Source organism: Manacus vitellinus, unplaced genomic scaffold (genome assembly GCF_001715985.3).
Source record: "Manacus vitellinus isolate BGI_N305 unplaced genomic scaffold, ASM171598v3 scaffold_16_pilon, whole genome shotgun sequence".
Taxonomy (NCBI): domain Eukaryota; kingdom Metazoa; phylum Chordata; class Aves; order Passeriformes; family Pipridae; genus Manacus; species Manacus vitellinus.
Window position 1 is genome coordinate 10236628 of NW_021939189.1, and position 17246 is coordinate 10253873.

Here is a 17246-nt window from a genome sequence, read left to right on the forward strand (position 1 = left end):
TACCTTTAATAAGAGAACAGACAACAAAGTACCACCTTTGCCCCTCTGTGGTCTCTCCAAATCAGCAAGAAGAGAGAAGCCTATCTGGTGATCTCATGCATGTCGGCTGGGATAATAATTAAGTTACTGCAATGCATGCATTAAATGTTGTAAATCACACAGACTGACTATATCTTTACATTTTTCTTTTTAATTACTGTATCTATAGGACTGCATTAGAGATGAAAATGCAGCAAAGAAAAAAAAACCTAAAGCAACTGGATGTAAATTTCTTCACTTGCAATAAAATCACTTTAAAGAAGAATAAAACCCTGGGGGTTTTTGCAGCTTTTTGAAATGAAGTGAATGTATGTTAACTAAATGCCTCATATCTTTCTTAGACTTTGGTTTGAGTACCTTTCAAAGCTCTTACAGATTTGGAATTTTGCAAGGGTTTAAGATAGTCAATTCATTGCAGGATCCAGCCTCCAAATTAGTCTCTCCAAATAGAAGCTTTAAACTAAGACAAAGCATGATACATGAAATTAGACCCAAAAGGGGAACTTTTGATTAAGCATCAGAAAATAAAAACAAGGATTTAAACAGATCAATTTACTCTTAGTGGGAGCCCTTACTACTAACGAAGCACAGCCTATCAAAATTGCTGATTTGCTTTTAAGAACTTCTATGATGGTATGCCCTACTTTTTATCAGTACATATTCTTCAGTTAATCTTATAAATAAAATGTAGCCTGCCAAGATTTTAGAATAAAGACCTTCCTCTAATCCCAGGGCAAGGCAATGGGAATACTGTTGAAAAGCTGTATTGGACCTGTTCAGGAATAAAACCTACCCAATTATATGGAAAGAAAATAAAACCTGATCTGCATCAACTAATCAAATTAAGACCAGCATGTTGACTCTGTGTGTAGTTGGCCATAATAAGAATCTGAATCCCCAAAAGAAAACAATTTGATTTGTAGAACCTTTCTATTATTGAGAAAAGGAAGGCTTTAAAAATGATGTTGTTTTGTCATTATACCATATCAAAGATATATAATCTTCACTTATATCCACTAGGAATTTGCAGGAAATAGTGTATGATGAAACAGAAGATATTTAATGTTCATACTCAACTAGAAATGCCAATGGGAAAGTTTGAAACATCTGACTTTGAAAATAAAAATTATTCAATTTTAAAAGCACAGGTAGAGAAATTAAGCAGTCTGTTATAGGATGACATTTAAGTCACTTTTCAGCAACTTCAGTGTATGAGCTTTTGCATTTACTGACCTTTTATGGGTGGCAGCCTCAAGTTCAAAGATATCGAAATCCCACTGTTCTTCATTTTCCATTGCCTGTGTTATCCGTGGGGGTATGTCATTGAGGGAGATTGGAGAGCTCAAACTGCCAGTGACCTGATGAATTTCTGTTGAGGAATACATTTATTACTGTATTAATATATTTATTAATAGTATATTAAATACTATATTTAATAGTGAGATACACTTCTACTGAATGTACATGTTTTCTTTTCTGTAGTAACACCTGGCAACTCTCATTTTTATGAAGCTCAGTAATGCTGCAGAAAAACACTTATGAATAAAAATAAACCCAACCCAAATGATGCTAATATAAAACCCCATCTGATCACATTTCTCCCATTTCTTAAATTTCTGAACATTTTAGTATCTCAGTAACCACCAAATTAAAACTTACGTTTTGCTGACAATATGTATTCGTTCCCTGATAATCTTCGCAAACCATCCTGTTAAAGAAAAGTTGAGAGTTAAATCCAGGTTATGGCACAAAAGGTCTAGAAGATGATGACACCAAATAGTAGCACGACTTCAGACAAGCCTGACTGCAACCTGTAACAGTCATCAGAGCTGCCTCAACCTTATTTGTGTGTACTGTTAGGATTTGCCTTGTTTTACATAGAGTTCATAACAGAGGAGAAACTGCAGGATATGGATGGGACACACTAAGAACATAGATAGGTAAAAACTTGCATTTCTCAGGTGCAGATGGAGGTGTGGAATTACAGTCACACATCTGTCTTTGTCTGGACAACAGGCACACCACTTGTGGATGTGTGCCACAAACAAGGCACTGTATGGCCACATACTCCCCATCAACAAGCAAAGGTGGGTGGTGGGAGGGAGTGGATAGAGAGGTGCTTCTGCTCTCCTCCCCTGGCACTGGCAGATCAGGTCACCTCAGCAGCATAAGAATCTCATGATTTTTTGCTGGAATTGCAGAGCAACAAATTTCTCTGAGGCTTCCTTTCTATCACAGCAGAATGTACGTTTGTTTATTCTTCAGTTCAGTGCCTCCTAGGCTTAACTCTGGCATGACACCTAGATGTGCAAACTGAGATGATGGATTAAAACTAACAGAGTTATATATTTAGTATTTACTTTTCAGCTTATAATTCTAAATACCGTGGCCCAAATCCTGCTTGTTCTTTTGAGGTTACAGCTGTTAGTTACTGCACGTTAATGTTTAGCCCATGATGTAAAAAAACCAGTGCTTCAAACAAATATTTCTCAATGCACCTTACTAAAAATGTTATGCACACAAAGTATAGCAGAAGTACATGTGGATGCTATAACTGAACATGCAATATCTGCACCTAAAAAAATTTTTATATCTCATTTTTACTTTCACACTTGTATCTGAGTAGGGAGTTTTGTGATTTAAAAGGAAAGGGAGAACTACAGTGGCTCACTGACTCTTCAATAGCACTGCTATGGCACAAATATTTAAGACACCAGCTGCTGCCTCTCATTTGAATCAAAGATTAGTTTTTTAAGAGTTGAAATAGCAGGTGTAATTATATCTGGCAAATCCATTTTTGAACTTCAAATGCCCTTCCTGCCTGAGAGTTCAAATCCAATAGCATATTACTTGTTCCCCTTCTCAGACATAACTTCTGAACATGAAATGGAATGATGTGATTCTGTTTTCAACAGACCCTTTGATGAAGAAATTATTCTCCCAGATAATTTTCAAACTCACATATGCCTCGTGCTCTGAAATAGATTTATCGGCTTTCCTGTTGCCCCATAAAATAGCCTCTGTTTTATTTTTAGTAACGGTTTTGTATTTTGCAGTATTGTTACCTACATGTTCATGGACTGAATACAGTCAGAATACAAATGCATGTAAGAATCAGCAATCACCAAAAAGGAGAAAACAGTCGAGTTTATGGACTATGTGTATTCAGCAGGAGAAAAGATTCACTTTGAGACTAATGGTTATATGTATCAATATCCTTCCTATATTTTATAGTTAAGGTAACAATATATTTTGTCTATTCAGTAAATTCAACCCTATATGAACCATTCAGGTCTTCTCCTGGAATTCTTGAAGTCTCCCATATGTTTCTCCTGATTAGATATTTGCTGTGGTATTTTGAAAGGCAAAAATACATATAAACTATTAGAAGATTCTGCTGGATACTTCAAAGGCGTTGAGATAGTTACAACATGAAATTATAATAGCCCAAGATATCTCTGAAAAGCTCATATCTTGTGAACCTTTTTACATCTAACACACTGTAAATTTTTTTCCCAATGTAGCCTTTTATATGCAACCTACAGACTAGTGGGAACAAATATCCTTAAGGCACAGGTAACATTCATCTAAACTCATCTCGTTACCATCAGGAGGGTCAGACTCCAGGCTCTGAAGGTTTGGGTTCAGTTCTTGCTTCACTATGTGCCCTTTGTTCAACTTTGGGTACACACTAGAGGTACAAATATAATCGAGGAAAAAGCAAGAAAAATACATATTTTGCATTCCTTTGGAAACACATTTTTTCTGTTGACTGAAAGGCACCCCAAAACCATGTCATTCTAATCCTCATTAATAAATACAAGTGTTTGGCTATCTTTATTTCTTCCTCTCCCATCTCTACCTCTCTTAAATGAATCCCATTGAAAAAAAGAATTGTTTTTACTTTTCATTTGTAGCAAAACTAATGTTTCAAAGGGGCTGGTCAATTTTCTCCCTATTCTAAGAGCTGCATTATTCAAGTAGGGGGGAAAAATTCACAAAAAGAGGTGTGCAGTTTTTTCTGTAAATTTGGCATTGTAGAGGCAGAGCACATGTCAGATGATAAAGATCAAGTAACTGGGCAAGTCAGGCAGCAGAACATTAATCAACAGCTGTTTGTGGCAGTATGTACTTACTGTCATTAACCCTCCAACAAGGTCACTTGTATGTGGATCCTCATCTTTTGTCCCCAGTTGTGGAGAGTACAATTCAGTGGTTCTTAAAATCTCCAAAGCCCGGTCTAAAGCTTCTGCAACTGGCATGGGACTGCTTTCTTGTGCAGCATTGATGATGTTTATTACCTAATGTAGCATTAGACATATTGTGAACTTAGAAGTGATTTAAGAAAGGACAGAGATACTCATCAACTACTATAGAAAATTCAGCAAATAAACAAGATCCAAAACTTTAATCCACATTAAAGGGAGAATCCAAATGAAAGGAATGTTACAGAAAGACTGATGCTTGCTACAGATTCTGGGAACAAGACCATGGCCTTAAAGACAGCAAACTTACTAATGACTTTCCCCTCCAAGCCACGGTCTCAAAATGTCTCTGAATGGATTTAATATAACTTTCTCCCATTTGCCTCTCTCAATTTATTAAAGAGCTGATTTTTAACAAATCCTAGAGTGGTTTCAGAAGGCAGTTTACAATGCACCAAATAAGGAGGAGAAACACAGGCAAAAGTTCTTAAAAAGGGTCATGTGATGGCTGACCACATAGATGCCACTCTACCAAGCAGACTTGGGAGATCATTGTTCAGAGTATCTGGCTTTCTGGAGCTACACCAGCAGGCAGGTGGAACAGGGGAAGAAGTTGCCCCAGAGACCAGTGCTGCCTTGCTCCTCAGCCTGGATGCTGCCCTGGAGCCTCGTGCCCCAGTGCTGCAGTGCAGCACAACTGCCCACAGCCAGAGCCAGAGCCCATTACCTTGGTGATGGGGGCTTCGATAGTCATGGAATGTACCCTGGCCATGGACGAGCGACGCCTTTGTGAGCTGCCTGTGCACAAAACAAAGCAGAATTTGTATCCCAATTCCAGCGACAAGGCATGACAGGATTCATTTTCTGAACTGCTTACCCTGCTGTGCCTTTCAGAGGCAATCTATTGCAGAATACATACACATGTTTGTGATGCTGGGGACACACAAGTGCAAAGGGATGCTGGCTGAACCACTGATGTCCCTGATTAGAGATAGGGAGCTGTAATAGTCTGGAAAATCATGGCTTTGTCTTTTTGTTTTAACTAATTAAAGTATTCAATTAAAACTCAGTTAAAAGACTATATAGATGTGTGTGTATAAACTGGCAATCAAAGGTAGGTAACCATTGCATTTAGGTTATTAGGCAATGTATCTACTCTTGCTGCCTGATGCAACATGACAAGTCATAATGAGTCAGCTTCCAAGCTGAGGTAAATCAGTGAAGCTCCTCTGAAGTGGGTAGCTATGCCAAATGAAAACAGCAGAGGTCCTGACCTATTATTCATTGGAAATTTAAAAACAAATGTTTTCTATCGTTTAGCAAATTTATTTCTGTAGAGAAAAAGTCAAGATAAGATTTTTCTGGATGTTGTGCTACCTATAAAATGCAGACACATCTCTGTAACTCTGTTTGCTGAGCAGTCCGTAAGAAGAAAAATCAATACTATTTTTGCTATACTGGAGCAGGATTGTATTCTCACTGCCACAGACCTACTTCCATACTTCACTCGTGTGTGCTGCCTAGACTGTGATGATGTATGCTTTAACAAAATCACGTAAGTACCAGCAGCAGTTTTGAATATGACTCATCTATAAAGTTTGTGGTGATCTAACAGAGCAAAATATAACAGAGTGAAAGAAAACCAAATTGATAAAAAAATATCTTCACACCTTTATCAAGAGAAGTGGTAAGAAATATAACAATTTGTGTATTGGTTTTGTGTGGCAACTCCAACTCAGCCAGACCCAATACAATGACTTGTTTAACATACCATCACTCCCTCGTGATGTGGTGGATCTGACATCTAGGGATCCTTTCCTCATGTCTTTGTGTCTGCAAGTCTGAGTATCTGTGAAGAAAATATCATACAATGACATGAAGCTGTGCCTAAGATGTATGTCAAAGGAATTGAAGCTCAGAAAAAGCCTGACAGCAGCTGAGTGACATTCACCACAACACTTCAGCACGTGGGAGCCAACGAAAGCTCCCTTTTAACTCGCCCAGTGATACTGCCATGAACCCAGTCATGCTCACTGGCAGAACATGCCTCAGTGTTTGTGCAGAAAGAAACTAACAGTGTGGAGGAAAAAGTGCCTCTCTTGCCACAGTGACACAATTGTAGTTGTGAATAGAACTTGTGCAGCACACCTGAGTTCACTCAAGGGACCACTGCCATCAAGAACTACTTGGCCCAAGCAGAGTACACACTCCCAAAGTAGGCAGTGTATCCCAGGTCCCTTACAGACCCTGACAGACAGAAACTGTCCTAGCAAGGCTATAGTTAACAAGTACCTACAGCATGGATATCAAGGATGTCATAACTGAAGTGTTGATATGTGGGATGAGGGTGAATAATAGTGTTGGTCATCCTCATTTCTACCCACATGCAAACTTCCCCCAGTACAGCTGAAAGCAATGCAGACACACATGCCACTACAGACCAGCCACAGTAATGTGACTACAGGGCATCCTCCTTATTTCTAGTTTTGTCACACGGATCCACCACCTACAACTGAAATGTGATGCTGAATCCAGCAATACCAGCTTGGGGCCCCATTACTGTGTTTTCAAAGGGGGGTTGATTTATGTCACTTCTAAAACAAATGAGGCAGGCAGAGAGGACTTGTATTTATTTTCCTGCCTTTTGAGCTGAATTCCCAACTTATCAGTAGGTAAATTGTACTGTTCTGTGCAACTGTGTTTTCAGTCAAATTACTAACAGTGGCCTTAATTCTTTCCTCAGATATGTTCTCCACTTATTAGGATGAAAGAGATGTGTCATACCTGTCTGAGATTCAGCCTGAATACATTCACATGTCTTCTCCACCTACAATTCAGTATGAGAAATCCAGTTAGTCAGAACTTTGTCAGTATTTTATAATATTTAGGGCTCAAACTAAAGCAAGCATAGCACTATTTTCACTTACCTTATTGTTGTCATTGCACAGTCTACTAATTGACACATAGTGTCTAATCTTTCTGTAGGCAAAAAACAGTGTGTTAATTCCCATCCAAACCTCAGCTCTAATTCAGTGCTGATACTCAAAGCAGGTAAGAGCAACAGATTATTTTAGCACAAATCCTGTTCTGCCAGGAAGGCTCAACTTGGAAGAGGAAAACCTCACAGTTCTGCATGTCATGGGGAAAATGGAAGCATCTTTTGCAAAGTCTGTCTCCTCCTCTTTCTCTCTGCTCTCCCCCCACTCTCCTAGCTTCTTCTGGCCTACTGTAGGATGTTTCATGTATGATATAAATGCGAAAAATGCAACAGTGCTGTCCAAAACTCAAAATCTTCTATAGGACTTAGGGACAGAGCAATCAAACTGAAAACTAGACTCCTGATTAGCAGAAAACTTCCTAAGTCAGCTTCAATTGGGCTTAGGTTGTTCCGTAAGTAGCAATGTATGTAATACATACATGTCTTACAAGTTTGACATCTTAAACTGAAAATACGTTTTCACTCTATTGATGGAGACTAAAGAACATGAATTACTTCCAGGGATTAAATCAACCCAAAACATCAAAAACTTTTTTTTTCCTTAAGGATGTTACTGCTTGAAAAAGCTGCATTTGGCCTTTCCTTCTTAAAGATACAATTTTAACAAACAATTGTCTCAGCCAAGTCTGAGATGACGTGCCATGCTCTTGATTAAGCCTTAAAGGGATTTGAACCTACTACTGCATGCAATCTGATCCACCTTCTTTCCCTGAAAGGACTCATCATAAACATACCAGTAACTAACATCTACTTGTGTGCTCCAAAGGCTCGATTTGGGGACCAAGTGGAAGTTGCATAAAAATCAAGACATGCTTGAATTTTGCCCATGACCAAAGCACACAGTGACCTTATCACGTAAAGACACCTGGCAACAGCCATGAGTAGGTGAGCATGGAGGGACATGGTACAGGTGCACAGTTGGACCTGGTGGTCCCACCACAAAGCACAGAGAGACCAGAGAGTGCATTTGAACTTCAGGAGTATTAGAAGAGTCAGGGTCACTTTTGGGGGAGAAGTAGGAGAATTTCACTTTCCCTGCACACAGCATGTAAAGCTGATTTTGCCCCAAGGAATTAAAAACAGAGGTCTGAGGCTCCCTTCCTTGCATAAGCTTCCATTATACTCAGTAACAAGATAATCTAATGTCTGCAGAAAACAACTGAACTCTAAACTGAGCCTTGAGACATAAATCATTGTTTAGCTTTCATACTTACCCTCCCTGTCCGATGACAGGTAGTATCTTCACATTTTGTTGTATGCTATCTCCGTTTTTCTTTTTCGCATAGTACATTCCTTGCCATTCCTGAAAAAATAATTCAAGTAGAAGGAAGTTCAGATAAAACAGGAATAGAAGCTGTAGGTTCATGCCTTCTTTCATTGAAAGCTGTCTTACTATACAAAACCAGGCAGGACTGGTTACCCTCAAATTTCTCCCCTGGAACAAACCTGTAGGTCACTGTGCTGCTGCCAATGCATAGAGAACTTCCAGAGAGGCAGCCTGTGAGTGCCCTGATAGCAACAACTGGACCTCAGGTGCTGTGGGAATCGACCACATATTCTCTTCAACATCCTACCTCAGTGGTGTTGTGGGTCACTGGGGGGAGATCTGGCACAGAGCAAGAGCTCAGACCAGTCTCTGCCTGGAGCAGGAGTTCCCCCAAGGTTCCGGGAGTGCCATCAGGCTCTAATTGTGTGGGGCACCACCCTGCCCTGCCCAGGACCACACACCACATGGTTGGGACTGCTACACTGACCTGCCTGACTTTCTCTCTGACTCTGTTGACTTGTTCCAGGACAGGAAGGTCAGTGCAAAACTGCTATGCTGACCTGATCACCCTCTCTTCTGAACTGCACCGTCTCTCCTGCAGAGTTGGGAAGTCCTATCACTGATTGCGCATTAAATATATCTGTGAACAAAAGTACTTTGATATCCTACTACATTTACTTTCCATACTGTCAGTTTACTATCAAAAAGTGCCAGAAATTTTTCCTTTTTTTTTTTTTTTTTTTTTTTTTTTTTTTTTTTTTTTTTTTTTTTTTTTTTAAAGCAGAAGAGAGCCTAGTAGAATAGCTCCTGGATTCTGCCTCCCTGTAAAAGCAGTCTGGTTTTAGGATTGTCTACACATTTCCATCCCTAGAACAGCTATTGGTGGCCTTTTTAAATAGGTGTATATTTTGAGCTGGGCATCTAATAAAAACCAAGAGATTAATAAATAATTGATTTCGTATTGCACATTCACTTGACACAAACTGCTCATTGCAATTGCTGGTGCAATTGCCGTATTTTAGTTGAGTTCAAGAGACTGCAGATCAGATCTTACAAACATATGTGAAAATACCTTCATGAGGCAGATGATACATATTTATTTATGTGAGACTGACATAGTCAAGTGAGGCTGATTTCACAGTCAGGTAGGCCAGAGCACAGGTACAGAGAGAATTTTGCATTTATGTTGATGGAGCCAGCAAACAGACTCTAGCCCACAGAGAAATGCATGGTAACAGGCTGAACAGAAAAAAATATGAAAGGCTTTTCTGAGGATCTGTCAGAGAAAAGAACTGTGTATAACAAACTGTGAAGCGAGTGTTATATCTTCTCCTGTGAGCTGCTGGAGGAATACAAATGAAGATAAAGCAAGCATCACAAAATTCAATGCTCTCATAATTAAAATATTTATATCGATAGTCTCCTGACAACCAGGATGAGGTAGAGATGAGTAATTGATCTCTAACCCAGACAATAAACCCAGGATGTACATAAAGGGATGAAGTCATAACGTACAGATTGGATAATTCCCTCATTGAAAGTGCATCCTTCTCAAGACAGGTTATTCACTAATGTGTTCTTCCTAGTCAACAGATCGATTTTTTCAACTTGTGAATTTCTAAAACCTGTGAAACTGTGGCAGGAAATGTGTGAGGGAAAAGGTCAGCACAATTCTGAGAAATAGCAGGTCCAAGCCAAACTCCTGCTGGTAGGTAAAGTTCTCCCAGGGATGTTACTTAAATGTATTTTAAGAACACCATATGCTCTTCCCAGAGTCTCTGTCAGCAATCCAACAGAGAAGAGCTGCTTCCTAAGACATGCTGTCAGTCAAGCTCATCATTCTGTCTGCATTAGAGCCACACACGCCCTGTGATCAGTCCGTGCTCTATGGTATGGTGTGCTGGGATCAAACACAGAGTAAAAATCATTCACAGTAAAAAAACCACACAGTTTCACCCTTTACAGAGTGGTCAGTGCTGATGTTTCAAACTCCATTAAGAAGTCCAAGGCATGCATCTGTCCACTGAGCACTCATACATGCACAGTAAGGAATCCCCCAATTCAGCCTTCCTTTTAGACTGGGGCTTCTTGCACAAGACAGCAAAGTTCAGTAAACTGCTTTTAGAAAACAGAGCAAACCAAAATAAACTCGAGGTGTCATGAAAACAATCTGTAAGAAAGTAAGGTTGAGTTAGGAAGCAATTGCCATAGACCTTTATCACAGACTGTGATTGCTCTCCCACCCACTCTGTAAAGACTGATCTCTCGCAAACAGCTCCCAAGGAGTGAGAGGAATTGAATGTCTTGTCTGCTTTATCAATAGCTACACATCTCACTTCAAAAAAAGCAAAACTAAGATAAAGAGCTTTGTGTCAAACTGCAGAGATCAGAGGTAGTAAGAATTCTAGTCAGAATTGCACATTTCATCTTAATGGATGCAATTTGAATCATGAAACAGAAGAACGAAGTTTTTTTAAACTCCTCAAGTATGGATGGATGAACATGTCTTTCAATAACATTGACTTCTTGCAAATTACAGCCAGCTGTAGTAACAAGAAATGAACTTCCAGAGATATTGTTTTTGCTAAGACAAACAACATCCTGACCCAAGAATCCTTATGTACCATGCAATTAGCAATTTTTGAGTATAATGCCTATGAACTTTGGACATACTAAACTTGCCCACAGCATTATGTTTGTCAGCAAAAGAGGGGAAATGCTGCAAGAGTCCATCTTCCTAAATTCCATTTAAAGATGAGAGGTAGATTTTATGCAGCTCACATTTTTCTAAGGACCAGAAAACCTTGCTTTCTATTATTTTTATTATTATAGTACCATGTTTGTTCAAAACAGAAAAGCCAAACTTGTTGACAGGAGAACATCACAGTAGCGGACAGTTGGTTTTTTTGATATGCTGTAACCTACAGTAGCCAATATAGGGCCTACTGTAGTGGGAAGATAGTCTTCTAAATTTAGGATATAAAGAAATCACAAGACTGAAAGCAATGCACAGACCACATCAGAATGATCCAGTTAGGCACCTCTGTAACATCTTGACACAAATGATTTCAAAAATTCAAATATTTCAAAGGTTATTCCTCACAGTTAACCTTGACTTGCAACTACTTCCTGTAATAATTTTATTTGTAATTCATTTTTATATTAATATATAAATGTAAGGTTACACAGATTACATACTATAAAGTGTTCCAAAGGGAAACACAAAATATGTGTAAACAGAATATATCCACCTGAAACAGTTTAAACTGTTCCAGATAGACAGATAGGTAGTATTTCATTAGCCCTCACCACTGAAGTCGTACAGTCAGGAGTAAAATAAGTGCAAGGAAAGAGATGGATTAGGGTTAGATTTCCATCATTCATAGAGTAAAACATATTTCTGTTATAAATGACATTTCTATCAGCCCACTAAAATATTAAAAAATTTATCACTTCATATCTTGAGAATTGACGTTGTGGATTTAAAACCTGACACATCCAATATATTTGAATTATAACTTAATAAATACTCTCTTCTAACATCAGTTTCGTATTACACTCATTTACTTTGAGATAACTTTGGTCAGGCAAGAGAGATGTGAAGCACCATAATCCAAGCTATTGTCTGTCACTGGGATCTCTTCCAACAGCCAATACATGTAGAAATGAGCGATACATTCTCATTGAAATGCACACGGGATCTGCCCCCAGCCAGAGCACAGCTTTTGTTGATCAGTGCTTGTGTCAGCACCCTGATTTACAGAGGATGACTCACCACAACCTTGCAACCCTGTGTAGATGCACAGAATGCCATGATTCACTTCAGCACCTCCTTGCTCTGTGCCAATAATGTGCTGCTTCCCCCTGCACAGTCGGTACGACCCAACCGGCTGTCCTGACTCAGGTCTGACCGTGGGCCATGACACACCACCCAACACACCAATTCCCAAATCTATTTGTGTAATCTCCATGATCTTCTTCCTATATGGTACTGTGACATGTTCAATGGCATCAGAAGCATTTACACCTCATCGTAGAAATGCAGATGGGAGCTCCTAAACAGATCCTCACATACATCCACAACACTCCCAAAGGAACACCGTGGAGTACCAGGCAAACAGTAACATCCCTCTGTAAAGACCTCCCTTAAAGCCAGACCTTGGACAATCTTAGTGCAATGAACATTTCTAATGGAAATCCATTAGACATCTCTCATATCATTACAGAATAAAACACACTGGCAGCTGGCAGCTGACACCTATCACTCTCAAGTGATATTGCAAATGTCTCTGATATTTTTACATTCTGAACTTGCTCCCACATGGTACTTTTCTCATTTACATAGCACTGGATAACATGTGCATCCATCTCATTTCTCTTGTTTGCTACAAACAGCATAAATTGTAAAGAAACTCAGTAAGTCACTTATTTGCATAAAACAAGTACCTCTTCCAAGCAAGAAAAGAGAAAGAAGCCCTTAAAAAACCTCACATTTTTTACTTCCCGTTCTTGTTTTGAGTGAGAAAGTTGCAAATGCTACTTTTCTGTGAAGCTGCAAGTCACAACGTGTCATCTCTGGACTGCAATAACTCTTACAGGTAGCAAATAATAAGTGATACAATGCCATTACTCACCTTTCCTATCTTTATGCAGGAATTAATAGTATCTAGGAAATCAGCTTTTTTTTCATTTATAGGCACTTCTGTTAATTCCTTTTGTATTAGTTCACCTATTTGATAGCCCATCATTGTTTCAAAAGCAGGATTGACGTACTGTGAAACAAAAACAAACAAATACCCGTTGAACAGTATACTTAAAGCACAACAAAATCCCTCTTTTCTGTTTGCTAAACCATGGGATCTCTTTCCCAGTTTGAAATAAATGTCAGCATGTACTACTCCTGAGAGAGATGCCCACATTTTTTAATTTGTGAAGCAAAACAGGAATGTCCGTGCCAGAATAGTTCTGTGGAGTGTGTGCCTGTGAGTAAAGAGAGGGAAATTTTGGAAACAGCTGAGTATTACACATTAACAGAGTTTAGAAAGACAGTATAAATTCCTGAAAAATAGGTTCTGTCAGTTCTCAAACATATAAACCTCAAACCTACCTCTGTGTTCCTAAAAATCACAGATTTGACAGTGGGATACCATAGGAATATTAACCTTATCTATTAGCAAATTCATTGTCTCATTCTATGTAAGGGCCAACCATCACTATTTCCCTGTCCTGGCAAGTCCAGCCAAGCAAACTGGAAGAAGTGGAATTTAATAAAGCACTTTCTCTCCAGAGTGAACGTTGCATTTCACTGCAGTTTTGTGGCCCTTGCCCAATAAAACCAAAGATTGTTACCAATAGCCCACACCTTCGTGACCCTCTCGCTTGCTGAGTTACAGGCACAGCTCCTGCCAAAACAGCATCTGAATGTCTCACAACTTACAGTGTTTTACTATGAGAGAAATGCCCTCTGCTTCTAAAGGTTCCCCCCTAAAGGTTCCTTCCAAAAGGTTCCCCTCCATGTGCGAAAGCCCTGCCCGCTGGAGCTCCAGGACTCCTGCACATGTTGGTTCTCTCATACTCTGGGACTGTCAGCAGAGGGACAAAATTGGGTCTGAAAAAAACATATTTAAAACAACTTCAGGATGTGTTCTGTTATTTTTTTAAAAGGGATGAAGAAGGCACATCCTGAATTGAAATTGCCAGTGTCAAGATTTGGGTCAAGAAGGTACAATTTATATGCATGTTATAATTCCCAGAGGCTTAGACTCAAGCTCTTTGCTGATAATAAAATCACTCTTCACTGCTTCATAGCTGGGGATGGAACTAACTCCTTTATAAAGATGATGGTTTCAGAACTGCAAACCTAAGCACAATTTCTTTTCCCTATTTTAAAGACATTTCTAAGAGAGGATTACATTCAAAAACAGTTGGCCCAAGAATTCTGAGACATCAAACAGTATCAGGTTTTAGGAAAAAAAAAGTGTACAATTATTTAAATAGAATATCCATTAGATTTTCAAGAGTATCAAATTAACATACAATATTTTTGGAAAAGAATGCTTACAAGCCAGTGGCTGCATTCATTCTTGATACAAAAGAATCAATCAAAAAATAAAAACAAGAGAGTAAATCCTTATTCATTCAGAAACAACAATCACCCTTAAAATTGACTTGATTTATGCAAGATACTTTAAATGGAGAAAATTCTACTCTACAGCTAAACTCACTTCAATCTTTTAGAACCATTAAGTTAGATTAGATTCTTGTGCTGTAAGAAAGAGTAAGTGTAATCATGGATGAAATAAAATACTGAGCAATTTTCTGTATTTTTATAACTGGAACAAACCTGTATTACATGGTCTTCACTTGTGATCTCAATGGCTTCTTGGCTTTTCTCTAATGCTGTAAATAATGAATTACACGCCCTGGAAACAAACAAAAAAAAACAAAGCATCTCATAAAATTTTATCCTCTTAAGTCTTCTCATATATGACAATAAAGTATGACAACTCCATACTGGATAACGTTGTACTTCAACAATTAATGTATTTTCTTCAGCTAACTGCCATTCTATAATTAACTATCATACATAAAATAAATACTCTATTAAGATGTGGCTGAATTGAAATTTTTTTGTTGATAACATTTTTGGTAAAATTACCTTAGTTTGAACTGTGCCTGTACCTGTCCAAATTCCAGCTGAATCAACTCATTGTAACAGGCCATTCTACTGGAATTTTCTATATATCTCTGCAAATAAAAGGTTAGAAATATTTAATTAATACACATTTCCAAATTCAAGGGTATGAAGCTCTGTTTTCTTTTGCTTGATAAAGAATCAAAAAAAGGAGTAGACAGGCCAAAAATGAACATGCTGTGACACAAGCAACACGAGAAAACTATTTTTTGGGAATAGGAAAACTTTTTAGGTTACTGCATTTTGAAAAGGTGACTGATCCTCATGGTAATGAGGTTCAACCAATCTGTTTATTCTCTGTGTTTGTTAGGAGGATCAATGTATTTTTTAAAAATCTACTTTTAGCTCTCATGTTACTTATTTAAAATAAAGTGAAAAAATTGTTGTCTCTCAAGGCATCGAAATCTGAGATTATTTTGAATTTCTAATTGCTAATAGTCCAAATTTTCTACATAGAAGAAAGCAAAATTTCCAGTCAAACACACCTACCATTGGATACAATTATTGATTTTGGGGCTTGTATAGCAATGACCTCAGTATCTTTCATGTTATTTTAACACTTCTCATATTTACCAGGTATGAGCCTGAATGTTAAATCTTTGTTCATGCTAAACCAGCACAGAAGTGGATAGTTTGCAGGGAGGATCGATTATCAAAGGTAAGCCACCACATTAAGGTGCTAAACAAAATTTTCTGTGCTTTGCCATTAGCCCCATCTCCAAGGCTCTGATCCATAAATAATTCATAACCTGTGTTAAATTACTTATGTGCCCCCTGAAATGACTCTTTTCATTTAAATACCATTATCTTCAGGTTCTAGCATTTCCTGGACTGGGACCTTACTAGAAATAAGCAGAGGGGTGCAAATGGAATGTGATGGGACAGCAAAAAATCTGGTGAGCATGGAACCAAATATTCTGAATCACACTGTAAATCAGGCCCATTTTCGTTCCATTGTCAGCTGAATGCAATAAGGAATCCACTTAACTGATGCACTAATAAGTATCTTTTTAACTTAGTTGCCAAGGAACAGATTCAATGCCATACTTTTCAAGTGCCTCCAAACAATAGATAATAGCATGACAGTGTCTGAAGCCTGTTTACAGATGTGAATTGGCATTTGATAGAAGAGATTTCCCTCAGCACATTGTGCTGTTCATTGCAAGCTGCTCTCTGGCTCTGCCACAGTCACCAGTCAATTTTGTCCATGTCAACTTTTCAAGCAGAGCATCATATATTTCATCTGAAATAAAGGCATAAAGCAGTAAAAAGTCTCAGCACCACTTCTTACGTTCCTGAGAATGGCCACCTACTCAGCATTATTCTAATTCTACTGGTGTACAGTGGTCAGAATTGGGACCTACAGGAATGAGCAGTACTAACAGGATCTACAGGTTGGATCACTGACACAAAAAAGGACTGAGCCAAACTTCTGGATAGTTTCTTGCATGAAAATTTTGAAATATCAGAGCAACCCAGTACAATATTGCAACATACATACCCTTGTGAAGCCAGCAGAGATCAGGGGCAATATTGATGACTCCTCACGGTCAGTATGCCTTTGAAAAAAAGAATAATTAAGTCAGAGATTATTTTTGTAATCAACTGAGGCCAAATTTCACAATCCATTGACATACTTGTACCCCAGATGTCACACATACTGCTAGATCTTTACAGGATCTAGGAATAAAATATATTTTTTGTGGTTTTTAATAAGCTTTCATCTTTGGCATGGAGAAGTCAAAATGTTATTTTCCTTTATGCACCTAAGGTGCTGCTTACACCACAAAAAACCTTGTGCTTCAAGGAAAACAATTAATGACCTAGGTTGTTGGACTATTCCTACTTTTTTTGGTACTGGATTCTTTATTGTTTATGCTGTCCTTAGTCAGAGATGCACTTGAAAGTCAATACAGCCAAAGTTTTAAGAAATTCCCTGTCTGAGTGTACCACATCCTAGATGGGCAACTCAAGAAGCCCAAATGAGGACAGATTTGCTAGTGTTGCCTACCCAGTGCCTTCCAGTGGGTCGCTTTGGGAGGA

General features: G+C 38.5%; 1 protein-coding gene across 2 annotated transcripts in view; it reads right to left on the reverse strand.

Annotated features, from left to right (window-relative positions):
- PDE8A (phosphodiesterase 8A) overlaps nt 1-17246 on the reverse strand; it is a 143046-nt gene that overhangs the window by 11696 nt on the left and 114104 nt on the right. For both annotated transcript variants that reach the window (XM_018069706.3, XM_018069705.3), the window contains exons 5-16: nt 16705-16762; nt 15168-15256; nt 14853-14931; nt 13144-13281; nt 8457-8545; nt 7172-7223; nt 7029-7071; nt 6016-6093; nt 4972-5042; nt 4176-4340; nt 1699-1747; nt 1273-1408 (exon numbers count right to left, since the gene is read on the reverse strand). In XM_018069706.3, the coding sequence (XP_017925195.1) occupies nt 1273-1408; nt 1699-1747; nt 4176-4340; nt 4972-5042; nt 6016-6093; nt 7029-7071; nt 7172-7223; nt 8457-8545; nt 13144-13281; nt 14853-14931; nt 15168-15256; nt 16705-16762 (1047 nt within the window). The remainder of the gene's footprint in view (nt 1-1272; nt 1409-1698; nt 1748-4175; nt 4341-4971; nt 5043-6015; nt 6094-7028; nt 7072-7171; nt 7224-8456; nt 8546-13143; nt 13282-14852; nt 14932-15167; nt 15257-16704; nt 16763-17246) is intronic.